The 22,960-nt window shown below is 39.0% G+C and overlaps 3 protein-coding genes across 5 annotated transcripts in view; 2 read left to right on the forward strand and 1 right to left on the reverse strand.

Annotated features, from left to right (window-relative positions):
* agfg1a (ArfGAP with FG repeats 1a) overlaps positions 1-12,890 on the forward strand; it is a 32,416-nt gene extending 19,526 nt beyond the window's left edge. The window contains exons 7-14 of one of the 3 annotated variants that reach the window (XM_065280709.1): positions 2,535-2,648; positions 3,747-3,941; positions 4,441-4,600; positions 4,697-4,776; positions 4,864-4,971; positions 11,480-11,629; positions 11,747-11,832; positions 12,134-12,890. In XM_065280709.1, the coding sequence (XP_065136781.1) occupies positions 2,535-2,648; positions 3,747-3,941; positions 4,441-4,600; positions 4,697-4,776; positions 4,864-4,971; positions 11,480-11,629; positions 11,747-11,832; positions 12,134-12,193 (953 nt within the window). In that variant the 3' untranslated portion in view covers positions 12,194-12,890. The remainder of the gene's footprint in view (positions 1-2,534; positions 2,649-3,746; positions 3,942-4,440; positions 4,601-4,696; positions 4,777-4,863; positions 4,972-11,479; positions 11,630-11,746; positions 11,833-12,133) is intronic. The other 2 variants (XM_065280710.2, XM_065280711.1) reach the window with 2 other exon arrangements.
* Positions 12,877-21,089, reverse strand: slc19a3a (solute carrier family 19 member 3a). The gene is made up of 7 exons (XM_065280712.2): positions 20,979-21,089; positions 20,681-20,861; positions 18,210-18,891; positions 17,082-17,294; positions 16,611-16,803; positions 14,668-14,809; positions 12,877-13,150 (listed from the first exon to the last, which is right to left on the reverse strand). Exons 2-7 carry the CDS (start codon positions 20,825-20,827, stop codon positions 12,986-12,988), a joined length of 1,542 nt encoding a protein of 513 aa, XP_065136784.1. The 5' UTR covers positions 20,828-20,861; positions 20,979-21,089; the 3' UTR covers positions 12,877-12,985.
* Positions 21,090-21,353: 264 nt separating this feature from the next.
* On the forward strand, positions 21,354-22,622 carry bloc1s3 (biogenesis of lysosomal organelles complex-1, subunit 3). The gene is made up of 2 exons (XM_065280072.1): positions 21,354-21,462; positions 21,939-22,622. Exons 1-2 carry the CDS (start codon positions 21,377-21,379, stop codon positions 22,525-22,527), a joined length of 675 nt encoding a protein of 224 aa, XP_065136144.1. The 5' UTR covers positions 21,354-21,376; the 3' UTR covers positions 22,528-22,622.
* Positions 22,623-22,960: the final 338 nt, after the last annotated feature.

The raw sequence follows: 22,960 nt of genomic DNA on the forward strand, positions 1-22,960 counted from the left end.
CAGTTGCGCCGCCTCTACTGATGTGACATCATTGTAAAAGCGATACGAACAAATTGATATTAATGGACTGGTGTTCTTGATTCTCAACATGTGGGTGCTTTTCACCACTAAAAGGAAGTATTGGGAACTTGTAAAACAAAGCACAGATGACGACATCACAAGGTTAGCTAATCTTGCATTTAACAATAGCTGCGTTTCCATTGCAGATTTGTGCAAAACTTTAGCATTATTTTTAAATGTCGACAAAAGAATATTGCGAAATGACGGCGTTTCCATTAACCGATGATGTGCGACTGAAACTTACTTTTGTCCTCTCGCGATAAGTCTTTCCAAACATCACATCGACCGATGTTGGTAGGTTTACTAATCTCACATCCATGGCAAAGGAGACGTAATGGGGCATACACATCAAATGCGAGTTCAACAATTTGTGCGAAGTAGATTACATATAAAGTCTCGCGTGGGGCAGTGTGAATGACGTGATATTGCGGCATGATTGCCGCGAAAACGCGCTATTCGCCTCAAATGCGTCTTTGCCCAAGTTGAAAATATTGAACTTGAGCGAAACATTTGCATGACACGAAGTTAAATCCTGCTGGTAATCTAGAGCGAGTAACGTGATGCCCTGCGTTTGTTGTGTACGTAGCATAAGAGTATTCTCCAAACAGGAGCGCCAATGTAGGTGTTTCTAGGAGGTAATAGTACATTATTTTAAATCAAAAGAGATGTAGGAGTGTTATCCAAACGTTATTGACAATAAAAGCCTCTTATGCTGCATTTACACCGACCGCGGTAAGGGCGTGATGCGCGAGTGATTTCAATGTTAAGTCAATGTGAAGACGCGTTGACGCGCGTCAGGAGGTCCCGCGGCGCGGAAGAGGCGTTCGGCGCGGCGCGGAAGACGCGTTTCCGCCTCTTTCGCGCGTGAAGCTCGGGCGAAAGGCGCGAATTGAGCGTTGTGCGCGGTACGCGCGGTAAGTGCGAATGGTGCTTTTTGTGCATCTAGCGGTTCACGCGAATTTGCGGCTGACGCCCGAGTTGAAAAATTTGAACTTTGGCGGAATTTCGCGCCGCGTTAACCAATCAGGAGCCTGCTTGCTGCTGTGGTGGCAGCCCCGCCCGGAGTCACTCACTCAACCAAGGCTTGATATTGTCCATAAGCAGACACCCGGAGCTATACGATACAAGTTCTTATTTCTATAGAGGAGACAGGAATAAAAAGGACCTCGCTTGGAAGAGTGTCAGTGAGGACATTGGGCAACCTGGTAATTGTAATACACACTTCACTTTTGAGTCACGTAACGTTTATCGACCGGTGTCGTTTATTTTCCCCATAGTAAGGTTACCAAATACAAACTGGTAACTCTCTCGATAAATGCACAATCAACGTCAGTCATTTTGCAAACAGACAACCGCATAGCACTTGCCCCTCCCACAAGAAGCGGAGTTTGCCTCTGACGCGCGTCAAATGCTTGCTTTTTCCGCGCGTCTACTCCGCTCTACACGCGCGAATGCATCCAAATTGTTCAAGCGGCAAACCACGCGCGGTAGATGCGATTTTGACGCCCAAACCGCATTTGGTGTAAACTCAGCATTATACTTGTAAGTAGACACGTATTGAGGTGTTTCTGGGAGGTTTTGATTCATACTGCTTCATCTTTTGTGACTTGAAAATGCGACACTTTCCATTGCAGTTTTGCGAAATACACTTTTTCCGAATTTCCTGAAAAACCACCTCATGTGAGTGTAAAAATGTTGCGATATATAGAATTTTTTGGGGAATTTGACGTGTTTTCATTCGTCGTATTTTTAATTTGCAATGTCAGTTTGTACAATTTAAAGGGCAGCTGATGACCCTAGTAGTTACGGTACATTCACACGGGGCGTAAGCGTTAACGCTTAACGGAAGGCTTGTCTGAAGCGTGGCCAACAGCCAATCACTGTGGCCGCAACACAAGCTCCGGTCTTCCATAAACGTAATTGGCTGGCTCTGCCTAGGTTATTTGCATAAGGCGATATGATTGGCTGACGCACGCGTTGCCGCTTGAAAAGTTGAGAAATGTTCAACTTCTGCCGCGAGCAACGGCACTGACGCGGCGCCGACGGATCCACAATTCAGTTCGCCAACGCTTGACGTCACCCATTAAAAGTGAATGGGAAGCGTCAACGCTTACGCCCCGTGTGAATGCGCTGTAACACTTCTTTCTGACCAATCAGGGATCTGCAGTGTTACTCATCACGTTGTAGTATCAGTAGTATTCGCTTAATACCTCAACTAAGGTGGTACTAAAAATTATCCCCCCAAAAGTGATTTTTTTTGTGCGTGTAGTTTTATGTGATTTAGCAGGTTTATATAAATTATTGTTTCAGTGTGCGTAAAATTGTTTCTTCATCCAACATTTAGGGTCAGTACCACTGTAATTAGCACCCATATGTTGGGCAATTTTATCCCATTGTCACATTCCTGTTTCATTCCTCATCCCATTTTCTGTGTTTGTTGTGTTTGTTTGTTTGTTTGTGGTGGACCCCCACAGTGCAGAACGCTAATGCAGACTTTGCCAATTTTGACGCATTCAAAAGTGCTGCTGCTCCAACCACAGCCACATTTCCATCAGCATCACAGGTCTCATTTCAGACCACACAACCAGGTATTACACACACAAACACACACAAAACACAGAGCCAAGTTTAACACACACACAAAGACACGTTCTCGCTGACCAATCAGTGATCTGCAGTGTTTCACATCAGATTTTAATATCAGTACGGCTCACCTATAGGTGGCTTAGAAACGTATCAGGTAAAAAATAACAAAAGTGGACTGTACTGGGCCGTATTATCCAATGGAAAAGCGTCATTTTTTTATCATTTTTAACATTTCCATTGTCTGTATATCTATATAATTTTCTGATTTCAATTACTTTTACCTTTTTCCTTTCTGCTTATTGTCTGTATATTTCTTTAATTTCCTGATTTCAATTCCCTTTACCCTTTTCCTTTCTGCTGCTTCTTGACATTTGTGTGGCATCATTAACTCTCGTCCCACGCGTCAGTGTACGGTGCTCTCCCGTATAGTCGCAGTGTAGGCGAGTTTGGCACAACGCTGCCTCCGCTGGCCATGCACAGTAAGTCATAGCGTGTGAATGTGCGTCTGTGCAAACACTATAGCCGTTTCTCAATGTCAAGGATACTTCCTTGGCAGGACTAGTCCTTACAAGTCACTTCCTTCAGAACTAAGCGAGGCTCCTCTTAAGCATTCGGAGAACACGTTAAATGGAACAGGCTAGAAGTGCACGTCATTGCGGAATTGAAAGGTGTGCTTTCGGTGCTGCGCGCATAGGATTGTGGGTGATTTCAGCACGCGAAGGATACACATACGCATCCTTTCCAGTATATGGGCTATTTCTCAAACGAAGGACTCAGTCCTTGGCTGAAATTTCGAGGATCCTCGACATTGCAACAATCCTTCGACGGACGTCGATGACGTAGCATCCTCGAAATTCTGGCTTCCGAGGATCCTTCCTTGACATTGAGAAACGGCTTATCTCTCTCTTTCTTGGCTTTTCTCTTTGGTATTCTTACTAGAGCGAAGCTTGTGCCACATATGTGAAGCAACACAATTGATGTAAAATCCAATTTTCTTTATATAGATATTCTCCTGGGATGCTACCGTATCTCGCCTCTCTCTATCTCTCTCTTATTTTTGGGCTCACTCCTAACTTCTCTTTCAAATCTCTCTTCCACAGGTAGCGCGTCAGGACTAGCTAACGCCAATTTTGCAAACTTCGATAACTTCCCCAAATCGTGCAGTGCAGATTTTGCTTCATTTAGTTCCACTCAGAGTAAAACGGTGGGAGTGGAGGCAGCCAGTGTCCCCGCAGACCGATACGCAGCCTTCGCCGACCTCGACAACGTGTTTGGCAACTCTAAATCTGAGCAAGGTACACTTTCTCACGGTCTCACACCTCTTCCTGACTAGGCGTGAAGCAACATTTTTTCGAGCTGCTCAAGAAAGTTGTTCGCACTTCAATAGCAATGTTTACGTTATCCAAAGCGATTCACTCGATACATTTTTTTTGTATGCGTGTTCTTTGAAGATCAAACCCAATGCAATACAATTTGAGCTACAGGAACAGCTAAAGCTAAAGTTGTGAGATTAATGTTAACTATTAGCTTGCTGAAACTCTCCAAGATGTCACTCCTCCAAATCATCAGCTTTCATGTGCTAACAAATTTACTAAAATAATTTTGATATTAAATTCAGTTAAGAGTTAGGGCTGCACTTGGTCTGTATAAAAAGCCCAATAATAAAGCTCGCTCTTAAATTTGAAAAAGTTGTTGGTTAGTCATCTCCCTAGACATTAGATTAGAGCGATTCGGTTTGAAAGGTTAAAAGTTGAAAACGTATACATATTAGTTTGTCTTTCTTTTCCTCCACAGGCACGAGTTCTGCCCCACCATCTGCAGGCGTCGGCCCTCCTCCTCCTCAGGCCGCTTTGCTGGGCGGCGATCGCTACGCTGCACTAGCTGAACTGGACAACGTCTTTAGCTCTTCAGCGCCAAACGTCAGCGGCTACAACACTTCCACCACGGCACAGGGGTGAGAGCTTAAAGGCAGAATTGATGTCTATTGTTTCTTCTATTTTGTTTGATGTATATCCAGGCCTTTACACTCCCTTTCCTGTGTGTCATTCAGGCCTGTGTTTGGATCCTCTACAGCTGCTCCTCCTGCTCAAGCACAACAAGGTGTTCCCAGCATGCCTCAGGGTTTTCCAGGTAACGGTTTCTTTCAGAAAGATTTTCTTTTTTTTACCATTTACATCTGATTTCCATCATTAAAGATTATTGTTTGTCATGTAACAGGTTCTTCAACAAATCCGTTTGTTGCTCCGGTGGCTTCACAGGCTCCTCCCACTAACCCGTTCCAGGCCAATGGGAGAGTAGCACCAGGTGTGGGCATGGCAGCAGCAGGTGAGGGGAGGAGTTACTTGGGCACGGGTACACGGCAATGACTGTACTAAAAATGAATTTTTTTTAAATGCGGCAAACACACCACAATGTTTTCAAAACAATCTCTGTTTACATGGAAAACAATTGAAAATGCATTATTATGTATGCCAGGCCAGTAGTTGGCAATATTATCTAGCCTGCTGCAAACATTCACTTGGTGTTTTTTGGTTTACACAGATGATGAGGTTGGTTTGCTACATGTGACCTAGGAAAAATTTGCGTAAACCTGCAAAATAGTCTGTCATTGTTTTTATTTACATTTACATTATACATTTGGCAAACGCTTTTATTCAAAGCGTCTCATAGTGCATTACAAGGTATACATTAGTATGTGTTCCCTGGATTTGAACCATAGACTGTAAGAAAAGATGGGCGACGGGACGTTGCTTCCTTCCATTGTAATGAATTAAAGCCAAAAATGTCCGACCATGAACGCTGCCATGTAACCTAAAATGTCAGTTTGGAGCCAGGGCATGCGCAGAAGGAATCGTGCGTGGAGTCAGAGGCGGAGCCGCAATATCAAACTTTCGCCCAAATGCTTGCGCGCCTAATTCAACAATTCGACACGCCCCGTTTCTATAGCATCAAATTACTAGCTAAAATGAAACTTATCACAAGAATTAACAATTGAACATATATCAGCGTGATAACAACTACCTTAAAGGACCGAAACCATCTTTCTGAAAATTTTATTGGAAGTGTAAATAATTTTTTTATTTAGAGCCGAGTCCCATTCTTTTGCATGAAGAGGGTGGGGTTTGAGTTGTACTGCAGCCAGCCACCAGGGGGCGATCAAAGATCAAGCGGCTTCACTTTTCAAGATGTATGAGGCACACCCAGGTCAAACCCATGACCTTTTGTGCTGATATTGCAATGCTCTATCACTGAGCTATACCAGTACTCCTGTACAACTTTTATGGTTGGCAAGACCGAACATGAAACGCTTGTGCATGACGTCACAGTTTTTACAAGTTTACATGGAAACGATAATTGTGCCGTTTTCAAAAACTTGCACTTTTAAAGGTGCATTGTGTAACTTTTTGATTTTTTTTACATAAACTATACAATTACACAGGGCGAAAGTGTTACCGCTTGACGGAAGGCTTGTCTGAAGCGTGGCCAACAGCCAATCACAGTGGCAGCAACACATGCTCCGATCTTCCATAAACGTATTTGGCTGGCTCTGACTAGGTTATTTGCATAAGGTGATCTGATTGGCTGACGCACGCGTTGATGCTTGAAAATTTGAGATGTTCAAATGCTGCTGTAAGCAACGGCATTGACGCGGCGCAGACGGATCTACAATTCAGTTCGGCTACGAATGACGTCCCCCATTAAAAGTGAATGGGAAGCATAAACGCTTACGCTCAGTGTGTACATACCGAAATGCAATATAATATACATAAGTATATTATCGGTGGTGTATAAAAACCTTACATAATGAACTGTATTCAGGGTTTCCGCGGGGTTGTAAAAGGTAGTAAAAGGTAGTAAATTAAATTATGCCAAATTAAGGCCAGTAAAAAGTAGTAAAAAGTAGTAAGCGTCATCTGTCGAGGTAGTAAATTTTCGATTGCTTTTTGTAACGTTATGATGCCTGGAAATTAGTTCAAATCACCTGCATATCTGGGCAAATAATCAAAGATCTTTCGTCTCTGGGATGTGATCAAAGCCTGGAGTGGAGCCGAATCACGTTCCTCTCTCCGCTGTAAGCGTTCTGTAATCACTACGGACCGGATCCACTACGGGTTTTCTGACTGTATCACGTTAAGCTGAGGTAAAACTTTATTTCAGCTAGCATGGTCAAACTTATAATGCAGGAAGGCTCCGATGGTTTGAAGATCGATAAAGGTGTAAAAGACGATTGACTTGGCTTAGCGAAATGATGAAGATTGGCAAGCCTTTCAGTTCGTGGGCTAAGAAAACCAACCAGGTAATTGTGTGTCTTTGCACAGTATGACTAACGTAAGGGGTCCTGTATTTTGGGGGTAAATGATTTCTCACGTTACTGATCATCCGCGGCACGCTTTTTAATGCTATGCTGATATAGCCAGTGGCTGGTACAACGGGTTTGTTTAACTCGTGGGTAAACTTCATGTGGCGCCACAACAACCAAAAGGCAGATGACATCCAAATCCCTTGAGAGCGAATGACGAGGAATCATAAGAGGAGACTGCTTCCGAAATGCTCTCGTTGGACTTTGATGTCATCCACCTGTCGGTTCTTGCAGTTGCATTTGCGTGTGGTCACAAAAACGTAACATATATTTAAGCACAGCCGTTTAAAAACAAGTGATTTTAAGCCATTCAAACACAAACAACAGTGCGTCCGCTGTTTCTGTGTCAGAAGAGCACGCTAGCCGCGCATTCGTTTCTCATTGAGCTTGTGTTGTACGTATTTTTGCCGCTTTATTGGCCTTAAATAACACATATGCCTCAAAAATCCCGTCTTTGCAAATATCCTCATATAAACACGACCATTTAGGTCTTAGAAGAAAGTAAACAGCAGAAACATTGCGCATAAACTAGCACATCAGCGCTGCCTCTATTGTAACATAATAATTTGTTTATAAAGGTACAGTCATTCAATTAACAACTGTCACTATGGTTACAGACATCCTGTGCGAATTCTACACGAGTTTGACTCGAGTTACTCGTTCAGGGTTTATATTCATACATAACGTTACTGTATTAGAGCTGTAACTGTAAGCTGTTGTGTGAACAGAACAGACCCTGGATTATTTGTTTATGTTTACTGAATAATATGATATGAAAAAGTTTTATTTGTTCACATTAGTAAGTGCATTATATAACATAAACAAACAATGAAAAATATAGAGTATATAAGCATTAATTAATTCTTGTTTATGTCATTACAGTAATTGACCGTGGTTCATGGTGCATTCACTAATGTTAACAGTTTCAACTTTGATTAAAAAATGATTAGTAAATGCTAAAATAAATACATTTTCAATTAATAAATAATTAATCAAAGATTCATTAAAGGTGGTGATATTCATGTTTTCTTTTTATACAGTATAGTGAGTAGGGGTGGTGGCACGGTCCATGAAAAAAATCCGAACCGTTCGGTTCGCTTGTCTCGGTTCGGAGCGCGTGTGTACCGCACGGTTCAACGGTTCATGGCATGCGCAATGTAGTCTCATGCCCTGTATGTGACCTCAGATAGCGTGTTTCCCTTTCGCGCGAAAGAAGAGGTGACTGGTTTCGAGTATAAGTACTGCAGGTTATGTTACGTATAGAAATGGCAAGTGGGAGAGAAAAGGAAGTCTGCCCGCAGTTGGAGGATGCGCCAGCTTCGTATAAGTTTGGTGTGTGGAAACATATTTTTATTTCATGTTACCTATGATGACAGCGGAAATAAAACAATAGATTGAACTGCTCGAACAGCCACAGGAGACCGCCTTCTCTCCGACCATTTATCAAATCTGAGGTACTGTTTCACGTCTTTAGCGCTATTTTTAGCCTTTCATTGATAAAATTAAAGCGGCTGATTTCCGCGTAGTTTCATTTTGCTAGCGTGTGAAAGTTGCGCGATCTTATTTCATAAATTTCCCCTCAAAGTAATCAGGACAGAAGTGGTCAAAAGTGGACAAAAGAGACGGATTTAAATATTACAGGTGTAAAGGTTATGTTTCTCTCTCGTCCACATATACTCTCAGTATTAAAGCAGCCTCAGTGATAAATCTAAGAGCTACACTGAAGTTGGCATTTTAATAAATGCAAGTTATCTTTGTGTGCTAAAAATGCACACAAAGTTCATGTAGATGGCAATACACATTCTCTTTTTTGCCAAATAAATGAAAAGCATGTTGAAATCATCAATGTCTTCCCTCTTGCTGTTTCAAAATCTCACCTGGCTTTCCTCAGGGATGGTCCCAATAATGTGCTTAAAGTCAAATTCAGTTTGTGCATGATTACATGATATAACTTTTTTTTTAATACTGTATCCTAAATTATGGATAATTAATACATTAATAAGATAATACATTTCTGGAGTGTTAAAAATTTAAAGAAAAAATAACAACAAGAACCGTACTGAACCGAGAACCGTGACCATAGAACCGTGATACGAACCGAACCGAGGGTTTTGTGAACCGTGCCACCCCTAAATTAGTGAGTTATTTAGCTGTTTCGCCTTAATCTGAAATGCCCTGCAAACTACAGCTACCTATATGCCACATGAGACTTCAATATGGAATTTATGGCAAAAAAAATCTCCCCTTAAAATGCTATTGGTCTCGCCTACATAAAGTGTTAGGTAAATGAATATGACTTGGCCTGAAAAATATTTCAGTCAGAAGAATTTTTTTCACTTTAATTCTTTTTTGTATGTTATATATGTAAAAATCTGTGTAAATAATAGAAAGGTCGCTGATTAACTCTTGCAATTCAGTGTCGTGATGGTTTTAAAAAATATTCTGAAGGTAGTAAAAAAGGTAGTAAAAAGTAGTAAATTTAACTTAAGGATTTCTGTATAAACCCTGGTATTGTTTCTATTAGCTTAGAATGAGCCGTTTTTATCTACATACACCACGGGTCTCCTTATATGGAATTCGTCGTCGTCACGTTCGTCATCACGTTTCTACAGTAGCCCAAGTCAATTGTTCTTATAGAGGGCGTTTCGTCCTTACGTTGTCTTAGATGAGGACTTGTTTGTCCTGTGGTGGCTACCATATGAGTTTTGAAATTGAGGGGTGAGCTGTTGGTTGCAATTAGCAATCTAACCACCAGATGCCACTAAAATTTACACACACCACCCTTAAAACCTTTTTTCAAAATTTGCATTTTCGGGACACCAAAACACCGTTGTTGTGTACGCGAACAGCCAAAACATACATTTTTGAAACAACCCCTGAATGTCCAATGCAATTGTTTACCCAAATCGGCCATTGTTAGGTGTCGAAAAAATCTGAAATGAGAAGCGGCTCTTGTTTGGTCTCTCATTGTTTATTTAACACACCAGAGGGCTTTGTGAAGTTTTAAGTGGGTCAGATACCCCCAGTATCCATGCTTGGAGCTAACAGCTTGACATCTCACACGCATACACCAAAAACTACAAAAGCACAGAGAAAGAGCTTCAGAGATTTGTGGGTCTTTACATCCCCACAGGGCAAAAATGTTGAGCATTTGTGTGCGTATTTCTTCAAACGGGTGAGAAAGAAACAGGAAAGAGATGCGTCTGCAGTTGAATATGAATTTCAAAAAGAGGTTTTGGTCTGGTGTGATTAATAAAATGGCCAAACTGAGGAATGTGAAGGGTTTTTACTGATAGTTGTGTTTTTGTCATGTTACCTAAATACAGTATATTAGGATCCCTGCAGGGCCAGGTTTGTTCCTGTGGCCCGCTTTGGTTTGTTCATCTGACACTTTCCATCCCTTTTCTCTTCTGTGCAATTTCCCACAGTGCTCCTGATAACCTTTCACCTTGTGACCTTATTTAAGACAAGTTTACTTGTGTACTTTTTCATCGGAGATGGATGAACCCCATACCCAGGGCGATGTGAATGCTGTACGCATTTGCATTTTTGTATCAGTGGCCTCGCAGAACCAGGGTTCCCACGGGTCCTTGAAATCCTTGAAAGTTTGTCAATCTGGGGGAAAAAATTCAAGGCCTTGGGAAGTTTTTGAAAATATAGATACATAGAAACAGACCATTGAAAGTGCTTAAATCTATTTTATGCAAAAAGTTTTCTGTTGGGAAAAATCCATATTATTCCTTGTGTATTGTAGGATGATATCATAAAAATTGGAGACTTTTTAAGCACTTTTTAAGAACTAAACTGTTCGCTTTAAATGCTTATATCTTCTGTATTCCAATGTGCTTTCTTGCATTGTTGTGTTTGATACATGAAAACGTCTCGGGTTACGTATGTAACTGTTGTTCCCTGAGAAGGGAACGAGACGCTGTGTCTCCCTTGCCATACTTCCTGCTTCCCTGTAACGCCGTCTTTGGCAATATTTCAGATAGTGATATATTTCCTGGCTCCCGCGTCACCCTGTCTTTGTCGTTAAGCCTCACCATTGGTTGAATTTGATATACATATTCAGACGCACTTACCCCTGGAGGCGTCCCCAAAGAGTCACCGCGGTGGCGTGGGTGTGGGAACCCTGCCGAAGCAATCACAGGAAATTTCTCCAAATACAGTGCAGACAAATATTGAATCACTTTTGAACCTCTAAACAAATATTTTTCAATCAAAGACTTTGTGAGGTTAATGCTTGTGTGTGAACATTTTGTAAACGGTTGAAGTTACCGCTCATAAGACTTTGTGTGGTTGCTTTTTCCGTGTGTTTAAAATGAGAACAGATGGCCTTCCTTTGTGAAACTTTGGTTAGTTTAGCTTGGCCAGTATTCAAATTATTTTCAGGATAATTGAAACTGCAATTAGATATAATAATTTTTTTAATACTATTAAAGATTTTAACATTTAGCTGTCACTGTGTTCTAGCATCCTTTGGTCCTCCGTCCATGAGTATGCCGACTGGATTTGTAAACAACGCTGCTTACAACCTTCCCACAAGCTACAGTGGAAACTTCCAGCAACCTTTCCCTGGACAGCCCTTTACCCAACCACACGCATATCCACAGCAACCCAACGGTACAATGAGAGTCATTTAAATACTGTTTTAGTAATGTTGAAACACTTTTTGGTACAAAATTGTTGAAATTTTTTTTGTATCACATTTTGCATTTATGTGCTTCCCTCTTTTTCTAGGAGGTTTAAATGCATTTGGTCCGGGTAAGGTCACTCCGTTCGGACAGAACATGATGGCGCCTGGAGTAACCAATAACCCCTTCCTGGTATGTTGTGTTATCAATTTTTTTCAAAATTGCACAAACTAAATGTCTTGGATGTATCTCCGTAAATACATAAAAAAAATTTTTATATATATATAAAAAAAATTTTTTTTTAAATAAAAATATAAATAAATACAAATTATATTATATAAAAAAAATATTTATAGATTTTTATTTAAATATAAATAAATAAATATTTTCCCCCGTAAAATCGAACCCAGTATCTTTAAGCTACAGGAACTGCTACTTTTTTATATTAAATCTGTAATATTTTGTATCCATGGATATACTCTTTCTTTTTTAGGCAGGAGCACCAGCAGCTCAATATCCCGCAGGAGGTTCCTCCACAAACCCCTTTTTATAATGCACCGTTCTCCTCCACTCATCCAGGGGGCGACCCGTTACTGCTTCACACCCCTTGCACTGTTTTGTTTCCCAAGTAGCTTTAAGAAATTTTGTTTTTAAATATTTTTTTTATTGATTTTTAAAAACAAAAGACTGAAAAACAGCAATTGAATATGTATACTAACGCCAACAGAAAACAAAACGTGTTGCGGGTGTCTGTGGAGAGAAGGGGCTTTTTTGCTGTGCTCCTCTGTGTTGTTCCTGTGAACCGGCCTGCCTGAAGTGGCCGTTAACTAAGTTATTGCATTGTCCCGTTCATATTGATGCTGCAATCTTGTATATAATTCTTTCATAGAAATTGCTCAATTTTAAGTCTTTGTGCATATCAGTATTTGTATCTTTAAAACACACACACACGCTGCATATATGGCGCTGACGTCACCCATGCTGTGAATAACATTTGACGTTAAATAAGAATGTGGAATCATCAAAGTGATACCTTTCGTGCTTTGGAGTTCCTCTTGGCAAAGGATAAACTTCAGTTCGAGGACTTACAAACTACAAGACTCTTTTGAATGTCAGCCCCTCCCGAACTCTCAGCTGGACAGGTGTTTTTATGAGAGTCAGACCACTTATGTTACAGAAGTCTAAGTTAATGTGTGTATATATATATATATAAATAAATAAATATATATACAAATATATATTAAAATGAATTTTACCTAAGAAAAAGTCACTGTGTTTCTGTTTGTAGAATATTCAGACTGACGTCACTTGTTTTGTTACGATTGGAATACATTTTGATGCTTGTCTATAGTTTTGATCCATTGATGATTCGTGCATCATTTTCTGCCTCATGGGTTTCTTCTGGCATCTGTTGCTGTGGTTCCATTTTGGACCTTTGACACGTTGTATACAAACCTCTCACGAAGAAAAGGACTGCTATTATGCCAAAATACGCACCGTAGATGATAAACTGTAAGAAAAGAACATACATCTTTCATATAATTAAACATTTGCATTTTTTTTAGATTTAATAGACGCTCAGTTCTATAATGTTGCTTACCATTGAATGGTAGCTTTTGTAAAAATGAAATCTCATTTACAGTAATACACGTATGAAGATATTTGTAGAGCATAAAATATTGAACTAAGATGAAACGTAAGAAAAAACAATTTTCAAAGTATAAAGCCACTATAAAAATGTCATCATATGGTAAATTTCTTATTTTGAGGTTTAAACATAATCAGAAAGCTAAATGAATAAGTATATATAATATACGAACAGTATTTGGCAGAGATAAATCAATTTGAAAATCTGAAATCTTGAGGGTGCAAAAAAATCTAAATCATGAGAAACTTGTCTAAATTAAGTTCTTAGTTACTGGATCTGAGTTTATGATATATTTACGGTAGTATATATCTTCATGGAACATGATCTTTACATAATACCTTAGTGATTTTTGGCATAAAAAAAATCAATAATTTTCATCCACACAATGTATGGTTTGGTATTGCCATAACTAAATATACCCATGCAACTTAAAGGTCCCATATCATGAAAATCTGACTTTTTCAATAAGTTCATAATTGGGTCCCCAGTGCTTCTATCAACCTAGAAAATGTAAAAAAGATCAACCCAGTAACTTAGTTTTAGTAAACTCTTCTCTGCAAGCTTGTGAAAAAATAGGTCATTGAATTTTGGCTCCCCTTATAATTTGCATTTTAAAGGACACACCCAAAACGGCAAATTTTTGCTCACACCTACAAAGTGGCAATTTTAACATGCTAGAATACATTATCTATATGGTATTTTGAGCTAAAACTTCACATATGTACTCTGGGGACACCAAAGATTTTTTTGACATCTTAAAAAAGTCTTGTGATATGGCACCTTTAAGATTTGTTTTGTGGTCCAGGGTCACATATTTTGATAAGAGAATTGTTTGAGCTGTGTGTGCAAACTTATACTCAATAAATATACATTTGACACAGCAAAAATATTTGTTGCACTTAAACTTCAAAGTTTAAATCAAACTGAATTTACAATTTATTTCTTGACTATAAGGACATGCTATAAATTTTAAAAAATTAAGTTGAATTAGCTTAAGTTATTTCAACTTTATTTTTATAATTTATAGCAACTCCTAACTAGTCAAGAAAGTTTAAATTAATTGTAAATTCAAGTTTATTAGACTTTAAAAAAAATGTAAGGAATTTTACAGTGTAGAGGAGTAGACCCAGAAATTACCTTACAGCTAAAATAACTGATGCACAAAATGTAAGATTTTAACTAAAAAAAAGCACACTTCAAATCACAGATGCTCTGCCCCAGACTTACAATGCAAGTCCATTACAGTAAAATGTATATTCTATACAGTTTTTAATTTTTTGAGGTACATGGAAGCATGGTATGTCCCTGATGCTGTTGACAGAACCTGGGACATTTCATTTACTAGGACGAGAGTCATAGGAAGGCTCGGGTAACCTCACCTGTGTGACTATATCCAGCCCCAGTCCTCTGCTATCCACCACCACTGAAGTGAGAATGGTCTGAAACACCAGAGCGCAGAATGTATTGGCTCCAAACACCAGAGCATAACGCTCCATGTTTAATCCAGCTGCTACCTGAAACCTTTAAAAAAAAAAAAACAATTAAAGCTCACGTAACACACGCTGTTTCTGCATTTCTGATATTAATCTGGAGTACCTATGGAGTAGTATGACATCCTTTATATCTCTGAAGAGTCTTTAGTTTAATCAGATTTATAAAAGAAAGATTAGCTTTACCGAATCTTTCCGATAACGTACGAAAAAATGAAGAAGGAGGAGTTATAACACGGGAGGAGCGAGTACGAGTCATGCAACACTATACAACACTGTTTTAACTTATGATTCACTACATGTTCGTGTCATTTATATAATATACACACGCCTATTTCCAACATAAGACAGAAGTCTTACTTACCACGTGTAACTCGTCATGAAAATCCACCGCATCAAACACACACGCAAAACTCCGCTGCTAATCCGGATAATAAACTATATCCATTGTTTCCATAAGGCTGGATGTCTTCACCTTACATCCAAAAACACACTTCTTGTTGTGCCATTGTTGACTTTTGAAATTAAACAAAGCTGAGTGGCGTGATAAGCTGTTAGCAAGCTCTAGCGTCTCCCGCTGACTGACGGCTGGGCGGGGTTTTCCGGGGGAAGTTTTCCGGCGGAAGCCCATATAAAGAAGTGATACGTATTGAAAACCCCTGAAACGTCAGTTAGAACCGTAATCGAAAAAAATTAGCCGAAACTTGTACGAACGCTGGCGAAGTGCATTCGGCACAGAAATACTCTGAAACACGCCCAACTGCATTTTTGACACTTTGCCTACGTTTAGCATGAGGAAACAACTCTATAACTGTGTTAATAAGTCAGAATGCTTGAAATACCATTAAACCCACCCTTTAAGATTACACATTCCCTGCTGGAGTGGATTCTTAAGGTTTTATGCATTTGGCAGGCAGACATTTTTTAGTGTGTACAATTTATACATTTATCAGCATGTGTGTTTCTTAAAAGCAAACTCATGACCTTTGCATTGCTAACACAACACTACCAAGTGACTGTGAGCAACATGATTTTAATTTAATGCTTGTATATGTCCTTTATATAATACCTTGTGTCATCTACATTCACTCTTAAAAATACAGGTGCTACACGATGCCATAGAAGAACCATTTTTGGCTAAAAGGTTCCCTTAAGAAGATATTTAAAGGGGATATATCATGAAAATCTGACTTTTTCCATGTTTAAGTGCTATAATTGGGTCCCCAGTGCTTCTATCAATCTAGAAAATGTGAAAAAGATCAACCCAGTAACATAGTTTTGTTAAACTATTCTTTGCAAGCATATGAAAAAATAGGTCATTGAAATTTGGCTCCCCTTGTGATGTCAGAAAGGGATAATACCACTCTTTAATCTGAACTATCCAACCATGCCATTGCCATTTAGTGCAGAGATCAACTCATTTGCACTTATAAGGACACCCAAAATGGCACATTTTAATATGCTTATATGGTAATATCTATATGGTATTTTGAGCTAAATCTTCACATACGTACTCTGGGGACAACAAATATTTATTTGACATCTTAAAAAAAAGTCTTGTTAAATGTCCCCTACGAGTGTCTATGAGGTCTTGATATGATTTTTTTGCTTAGTCAACTTGCAACTTTTAACTTAGTGAACCAGGAATTCAACTGTCAGCATGACACAGGTTTAAACTTTATCATTCAACCAATTAAGTTAAAAAAACAAGTGATTAGATTAGATAATAGACACTTTTGTGAGGTATTATCATGTAGCGGGTACATTTGTGGCAGGCTATAACAAAATAAACTAATAGAGATTAAGGCATTCAGAATAGGTTAAAGACTTACATGGCTATTGTGATGAGTAGCATGTAGAGGCTCTTAAAGATGACATAACCACAATAACACACCCAGATGTTGGCACTGAAGACCATAGCGAAGAGAGCACCGCTCTCCAGGGCTGAGAGAGCACCTAAAGAGATCTCTCCCCAGCGAGACCAGTCCGCTGATGAGAAACCTATACCGTATGCAGCCGCGGCCCCTATGGTGAGCATCAGCATCAAAACAAAAATTATAGGATCTTTAAATATCAACAAAAATATACACTGTTAGAAACATTTGTCAAAATATGTACCCCAGCTCACTGGTGCAGTCACTTTAAAAAGGTCCTATGGTCCTATAAAGATACATATACATTTAGGACCAGTTACTCTTTAGATCCAAAGCTGTACTTTTTGAAAGGGTACAGCCCCAGTGACAGCATGGTACATATTTTGCCCTTTATTTTCGGGCAGTGTAGTCATAAATGTATTGACTTACCAAATAGGTTTGAGATTGCTTCCACTCCTCCATTGTAGACTGTGAAGTTATTAGATGGCTCCACATGCTCCCATAGGGCTTGGACGTAGTTCACAGTCTGGTTGTAGCCGCAGGTGGACAGCGCCCACCACGCCGACCAGTAAAGCAATGTACGAGAGGAGTAGCACTGCCGAAAATCCCTCCATAACCGGAGCAGAACATCACCACAGCCCCCTGAGTTATCAGACCAAAACCTTACAGAAAGCTAAATCCTCACTGTTTTCTACATAAAATCATCCTAAAGAACATTCTGTGAAAATATGACATTTATATATTTAATATTGACTAATTAAGGCCATGTCAAAGATTGAAATAAAAGTTAGATCAATGAATGAAATCAAACTTTAATGCTCTTAATCTCATAAATATTCTTAATGTTGTTATTATGGTATGAGATTATTATGTGACTATAATTTGGCAACATAGGTCATGCTCCTGCATAAAAATTTCCATCAACCGATCATATTTTATCTCTCTCTAAAGCCCTTTTAACACAGGAATTACAGAAAATGCGTCCAGAAAACGTTTGATTTTTAATTCATTGAATAATTTTCCGGAATATGTGCCGTAACATCCCTTGAAGACACATGATGTATATTAAGTTTTTTCCACATTCTTTAAAGTTTGCTAATTATCCGTGATTTCTCTCGAGAAACCATGTGCATGCATTTTTGTTTTTTTGACAAGATCATAAGGAGTGTGTGAGGCGCTGATCTGTCATGATAGTAAATGATCTCAGCTTCAGCGTGAATAGTAACGATTTCCAAGATTTTTGCTTTCTCGTCATGAATGTTTATCTCTGTTTTAATCCCTGTGTCAATAAGCAGAACCATAACTTTTTGTTGCAATGACACGCACGTCCTTACTACGGCACAACCCTAACGGCATTGTTTCTGCCTCTTGTTCACACAGAATGCTTTCCATGAATGTTAAAGCAATGTTACTAGGTCCTCTTCACGGGAGCGATCCCAGAACATTTACGGGACGTGTTTGTGTTCACACAAAAGCTTGTCTGCCAATTATACAGACATTTTCTGTTCTGTGTGAATGGAGTTTAAGAATGAGAGATATCTCCCTCAGAAGTCCTACCTGTCTTTGCACTTTTTGTACTGTTGCTATCACTGGAACCTTCCACTTCTTTCTGCCGTTTCTCAGATTCATTCATCTCTACATCATCTAGATGATTTTCAGAGCTGGACTGGCCACTGCTTTGAGAAACGTCCTTTGTCAAAGACCCTTCTTCTATGACCGCATCTGCATCCTCTGCCCCAACACTGCCCTCATGTACATCTTCATCCTCTCCACTAGATCTCCTCTTTTGATGGAAGAACATACTTGTCTTGGGCATTGGGAGAAGGACTGAGGTGAGCCATCCGATGGAGGTTAGCACCAGTGTGAACACAAGGATGTTTTTGTAGGAGAGTAGTTCTAAAGATACCAGCACCTGACCCAGCACCGAGCCCACAGTGTAGCCCAGAAGTTGGGCTGTCCGGCTGTAGGAGGTGGCTTTCAGATAGTGCTTCAACTCCACCATGCTGTAGATGTATGAGAAGTAAGCCACGTCGCACGCCGTCACCACACTATACATAAACTGCATAGCCTGCATTTCCAGTACACCATTTACCCACAGTAACATCGCTGTGGTGACAAAGAGGGCCGAGCACTGAAAGACCACCACAGGTTTGTAACGTAGCCAATCAGTGAGGAGAAAAACAGGAACCAGCACTCCCAGGTAAGAATACGTCCACACTGGGAAAATCTGATTGGCCACCTTTGGAAAGAAAAAGTGGAGATAACTAATTTCTCCATAAATATGCCAGCAAACACATTTTACTGCACAAATCCAAACCACAAATCAGCACATTTGCATTTAACAGACTTTTATCAAAAACAAAAAAAATTGCGAGGTTACTTTCAACTCAACGTTGGGTCAAAAAGTGACGAATCTATTGCGAGCATTTATTCAGGTTTATAGCTGTATTTGAACAAAAATTAAGAGAGATGGCAGCTTTTCGGTGAATGGGCATGGTTTCACCGCCGACTGCGCCGACTTTTTTCCATTATTCAAATTTGGTTGGGTAGTTAATGAGTCAATGTCACTATAAAGTGCCCTTTGCTATCCTCATCAGAATCACTCAGAATCATGAATATAATCCAAAATAATGAAATTCTGAGGTTTTATTAAATGACCAAACATTTACACACATACAAGTTCAATGATACGTTTCTTAAAATATGATTTTCTCATTTTATACCATTTTCTTTGATTGGATGTATAGCATGTCCCAGACACTGCTCAGCTAACTTTAGTGAGTACAATAAGTGAATAAATGACATAAAATTCAAAAACTTTTACATTTTTCTTATTTCTCTTTTTTAACAAAACAAGTCATTTTTATAATTTATATTACATTTTCATAATAATATTAAGCATTTTGCATGTGTCCCTGAAATTGCTCTCCACCCTGTTATTTTGGGGTAAACACCCCTCTAAGAAACCAACTGATGTAGTCAGTGACATGCCGTCCCCCATTTGGTCTTTATTCAGTGGAGGTTAAAACATATAATGCACACACAGTAAGTATCTACACTTATTTTTTCTTATTTTCATCATATTGTGTTTGTTGTTGTGTGTTGTCAAGCTCAAAACGTCCACCCTGTCATTGTAAATATTAATTAACATAAAACTTTGCAAAAAATCAAAATATCAGCTTCAACAGTGAACCACTTGGCTAACTACAGCTACGTCATCTGTTCATTTAATGCTAAATTTAGCTAAAAATGTCTACCCTGTCATGAAAATTTACTTTGTATTTGCTACATTTTATAGGTTTGTTTTATGGTATCTGCTTGCAGTTAATTTATAAAAAGTGCTGAAGCTTTACCAATATGCCTTTCTAATAGAAAATCTCAGATTTGGGAGGGGGGACAGTCTTAACAGTCTTTTACAGTCTTAAAGGCACTTTATAGTGATATTGATTCTAATAACACATCTGTCTGTGGTGTCACAAACTCAGAACATATTTAAAGGGATAGTTCGGCCAAAAATGATATTAAACCCATGATTTACTCACCCCAAGCTGTCCGAGTTGCATATGTCCATCATTTTTCAGACAAACACATTTTCGGATATTTTAGAAAATGTTTTAGATCTTTCAGTTGATTAAATGTAATGTTACGGGGTCCACTGCCATCAAGTCCAAAAAAAGGGAGGATGGACGCACTTTTTTTGGACTTGAAGGTCGTGGACCCCGTAACATTACATTTAATCAACTGAAAGATCTAAAACATTTTCTAAAATATCCGAAAATGTGTTTGTCTGAAAAACAATGGACATATGCAACTCGGACAGCTTGGGGGTGAGTAAATCATGGGTTTAATATAATTTTTGGCCGAACTATCCCTTTAATATTTGACTTAACATGGATTTTAAATGTATAAGCATTATGTTAATAATAAAACTGTATATAAGGTAAGTAAAGCTTTATTTATGTAGCGCCTTTTAAAACAGTATTTGCAATGTGTGTAAAGATTAATGTAATTGCACAATGTTACTCTACCTGCTCCATAGTTAAATTCTTGTCTGGTCCAGTTAAATACGGGATGAGGAACGGTTCTAATGGCTTCACTGTGCTGAAAAACCCATAGATGCAGAGCAGAGAGGTAGGATACCTCCAATCCTTCATTAACTGCTTCAAAGTCTTCATCTTCAACAGGATGAGCTGACGCGTGTGTCCTTATCTTATAGAAAACAATAATTCAACCATACACTTAACATTTAATGAAAAAACATGGGGTATGACATGTTTGCTACAGTAAAAATAACAATAAAAATAATTTTAATTGAACAATTTTTACCTGTTCTGGTGTGTGCACCTTCCTTTGAGTTAACCAACTCTGTGACTGAGAATGGTTATTTGTGTATCTGTTTGTACTGTCAATGAGCAACTAGTTCAAAGTTCTGTTTCTGATTACCTGTTTATCCTGAGCATTATTAACTACACAATCAAACATCTCTATGCCAAACCCATAAATGTTTTTTTAGCTTTTTATGATATAAACAGTAATTTTGAAATATCTCTACATTAATGTATTAAATCATTCATTGTTTAGTTATTTGTATCGGATTTTTTTACAATTATCAGTGTTAATCAACTTTCACCTGCATTTCAATTGCATTTCACTCACGTCTGCGGAAGTCGGGCTTTTATTTTGAATTCTTAAGTACTTCATGCGCTTAGGGACTTTTATTTTGAATGCCATTTTCTGATAGTTCCTGTTTCAAACGAGCTTCTCGTGACAAATCTTATGACATTTGGGTTGTGGATACAAACACCAGCAGGTAAGAAAATGTGACATATTATTAAATGTAACGTTATGTGTGTCTAAGGCGATTTTTTTACTATTAAAGTAGTAAAGTATTACGGGATACCATGTTTATACGATGGTACATAAATATATGGTATCTTTCGTTTTACCATGGTATACTGATGAAAATACAGCAATAGAAATTCTGATGGTTTCTAATGCAAATACCATTATGATTAATCAGTTGTTTACCATTACAAAATTACTAAATGTAGTGTGTGTTATGGCCATGGGTCGTCTTATTCCAGTAGGATTTCCGATTTAATGGTGTTTTATTTGTTCCCATACAATATCTGTCAGATTACATCCCACCAAAACATAACACATTATCAGTAACATTACCATTAAATCCATTAGAATTTCTCCAATCGTTGCTATTGTTTTATCATCAGGGTATTACCACATCACTCTTTGAAATGGTTTTAAAATAATCATCTCATCTTCTTACAGGTGTCCAATTATGGCAAGCAACAAATTCCAGATCGTAGTACAGGGCGAAGCGTCTGAAACGGATTCGGAGGATGAACTTAACATCACATCCGCTCCTCCATCATCACTATCCTCCGGGATAAAGGTGGCTGGAGAAGCATCAGAAACCGACAGCGAGGATGGAGAGGAGAAAGCTCATCATCTGGCCTCTGAAACCCAACAGCAGATGCTTCGCAAAGATCTTCCACCCCTCATAGTGATCAGAAACACACCTGCACCTGCCTCGGGACAGGACGATCGATTATCCTTGTATAAACCAGAGTCAGATCGGTTTAACACGCTGCTGCAGCAGAAGCTACAGGAGAGCAATGCTCGACTATGTACGGACGTCAGTCAAAGTCTGAGGCAGGTGTATCAGAGCGCTGCCAGAGACATACGACAGGCCACGACTCATCTGAACAGTTCACAGACTGGCATCATTAACGCCTCCCACAGCATCAGACTCATACTAGAAGATCTGAAGTCAGTATCTGAGAAGATGGACATCATTACGAGCTATCATTTGCTGCCAGACATCACCATGCCAGACGCCATATCTGGACAAACTTAATACACTAAATATTAGGTTTGTTTGTATAATGCATTTAATATAAGTGACCAAATAGCATTTTTAAAAAAGACTAAATAAAGTGTTAAATGACTTTGCAGCATGTTAAAGGTCACGTTCTTTCTGTGTTTTTTAACCTTTGATTATGTTTACACTGTGCAATAACATGTGTTCATGTTTCACGTAGTGATGGGCGATTTCGAAGCACGCTTCACGAGGGTTTGAAACACGAATCTTTTGTTTCGATTCATTGGTTCGGAGCTTGTTTCAAACTGGCCAAAGTCACGTGATTTTAGCAAACGAGACTTCATTATGTTATAACTGTTTCGAAACAAATCCGACGATTCACCACTAGGAATAGGTGTCATTTACACTGGGGACGCTGGGGACATGTCCCCACCACTTTTTGAAATGCCTGATTTTGTCCCCACCATTT

The sequence above is a fragment of the Paramisgurnus dabryanus genome, chromosome 8, assembly GCF_030506205.2.
Source record: "Paramisgurnus dabryanus chromosome 8, PD_genome_1.1, whole genome shotgun sequence".
Lineage (NCBI taxonomy): Eukaryota > Metazoa > Chordata > Actinopteri > Cypriniformes > Cobitidae > Paramisgurnus > Paramisgurnus dabryanus.

Coding starts and splice junctions, on each gene's coding strand:
- slc19a3a (XM_065280712.2), bottom strand. CDS start 20,827: ATGAAGACTTTGAAGCAGTTAATGAAGGATTGGAGGTATCCTACCTCT. Junction 16,804..17,081: donor AGCAATCTCAAACCTATTTG/GTAAGTCAATAC, acceptor TGCTCACCATAG/GGGCCGCGGCTGCATACGGT. Junction 13,151..14,667: donor GGCTGGATATAGTCACACAG/GTGAGGTTACCC, acceptor CTTTTCTTACAG/TTTATCATCTACGGTGCGTA.
- bloc1s3 (XM_065280072.1), top strand. CDS start 21,377: ATGCCATTTTCTGATAGTTCCTGTTTCAAACGAGCTTCTCGTGACAAA. Junction 21,463..21,938: donor GTGGATACAAACACCAGCAG/GTAAGAAAATGT, acceptor ATCTTCTTACAG/GTGTCCAATTATGGCAAGCA.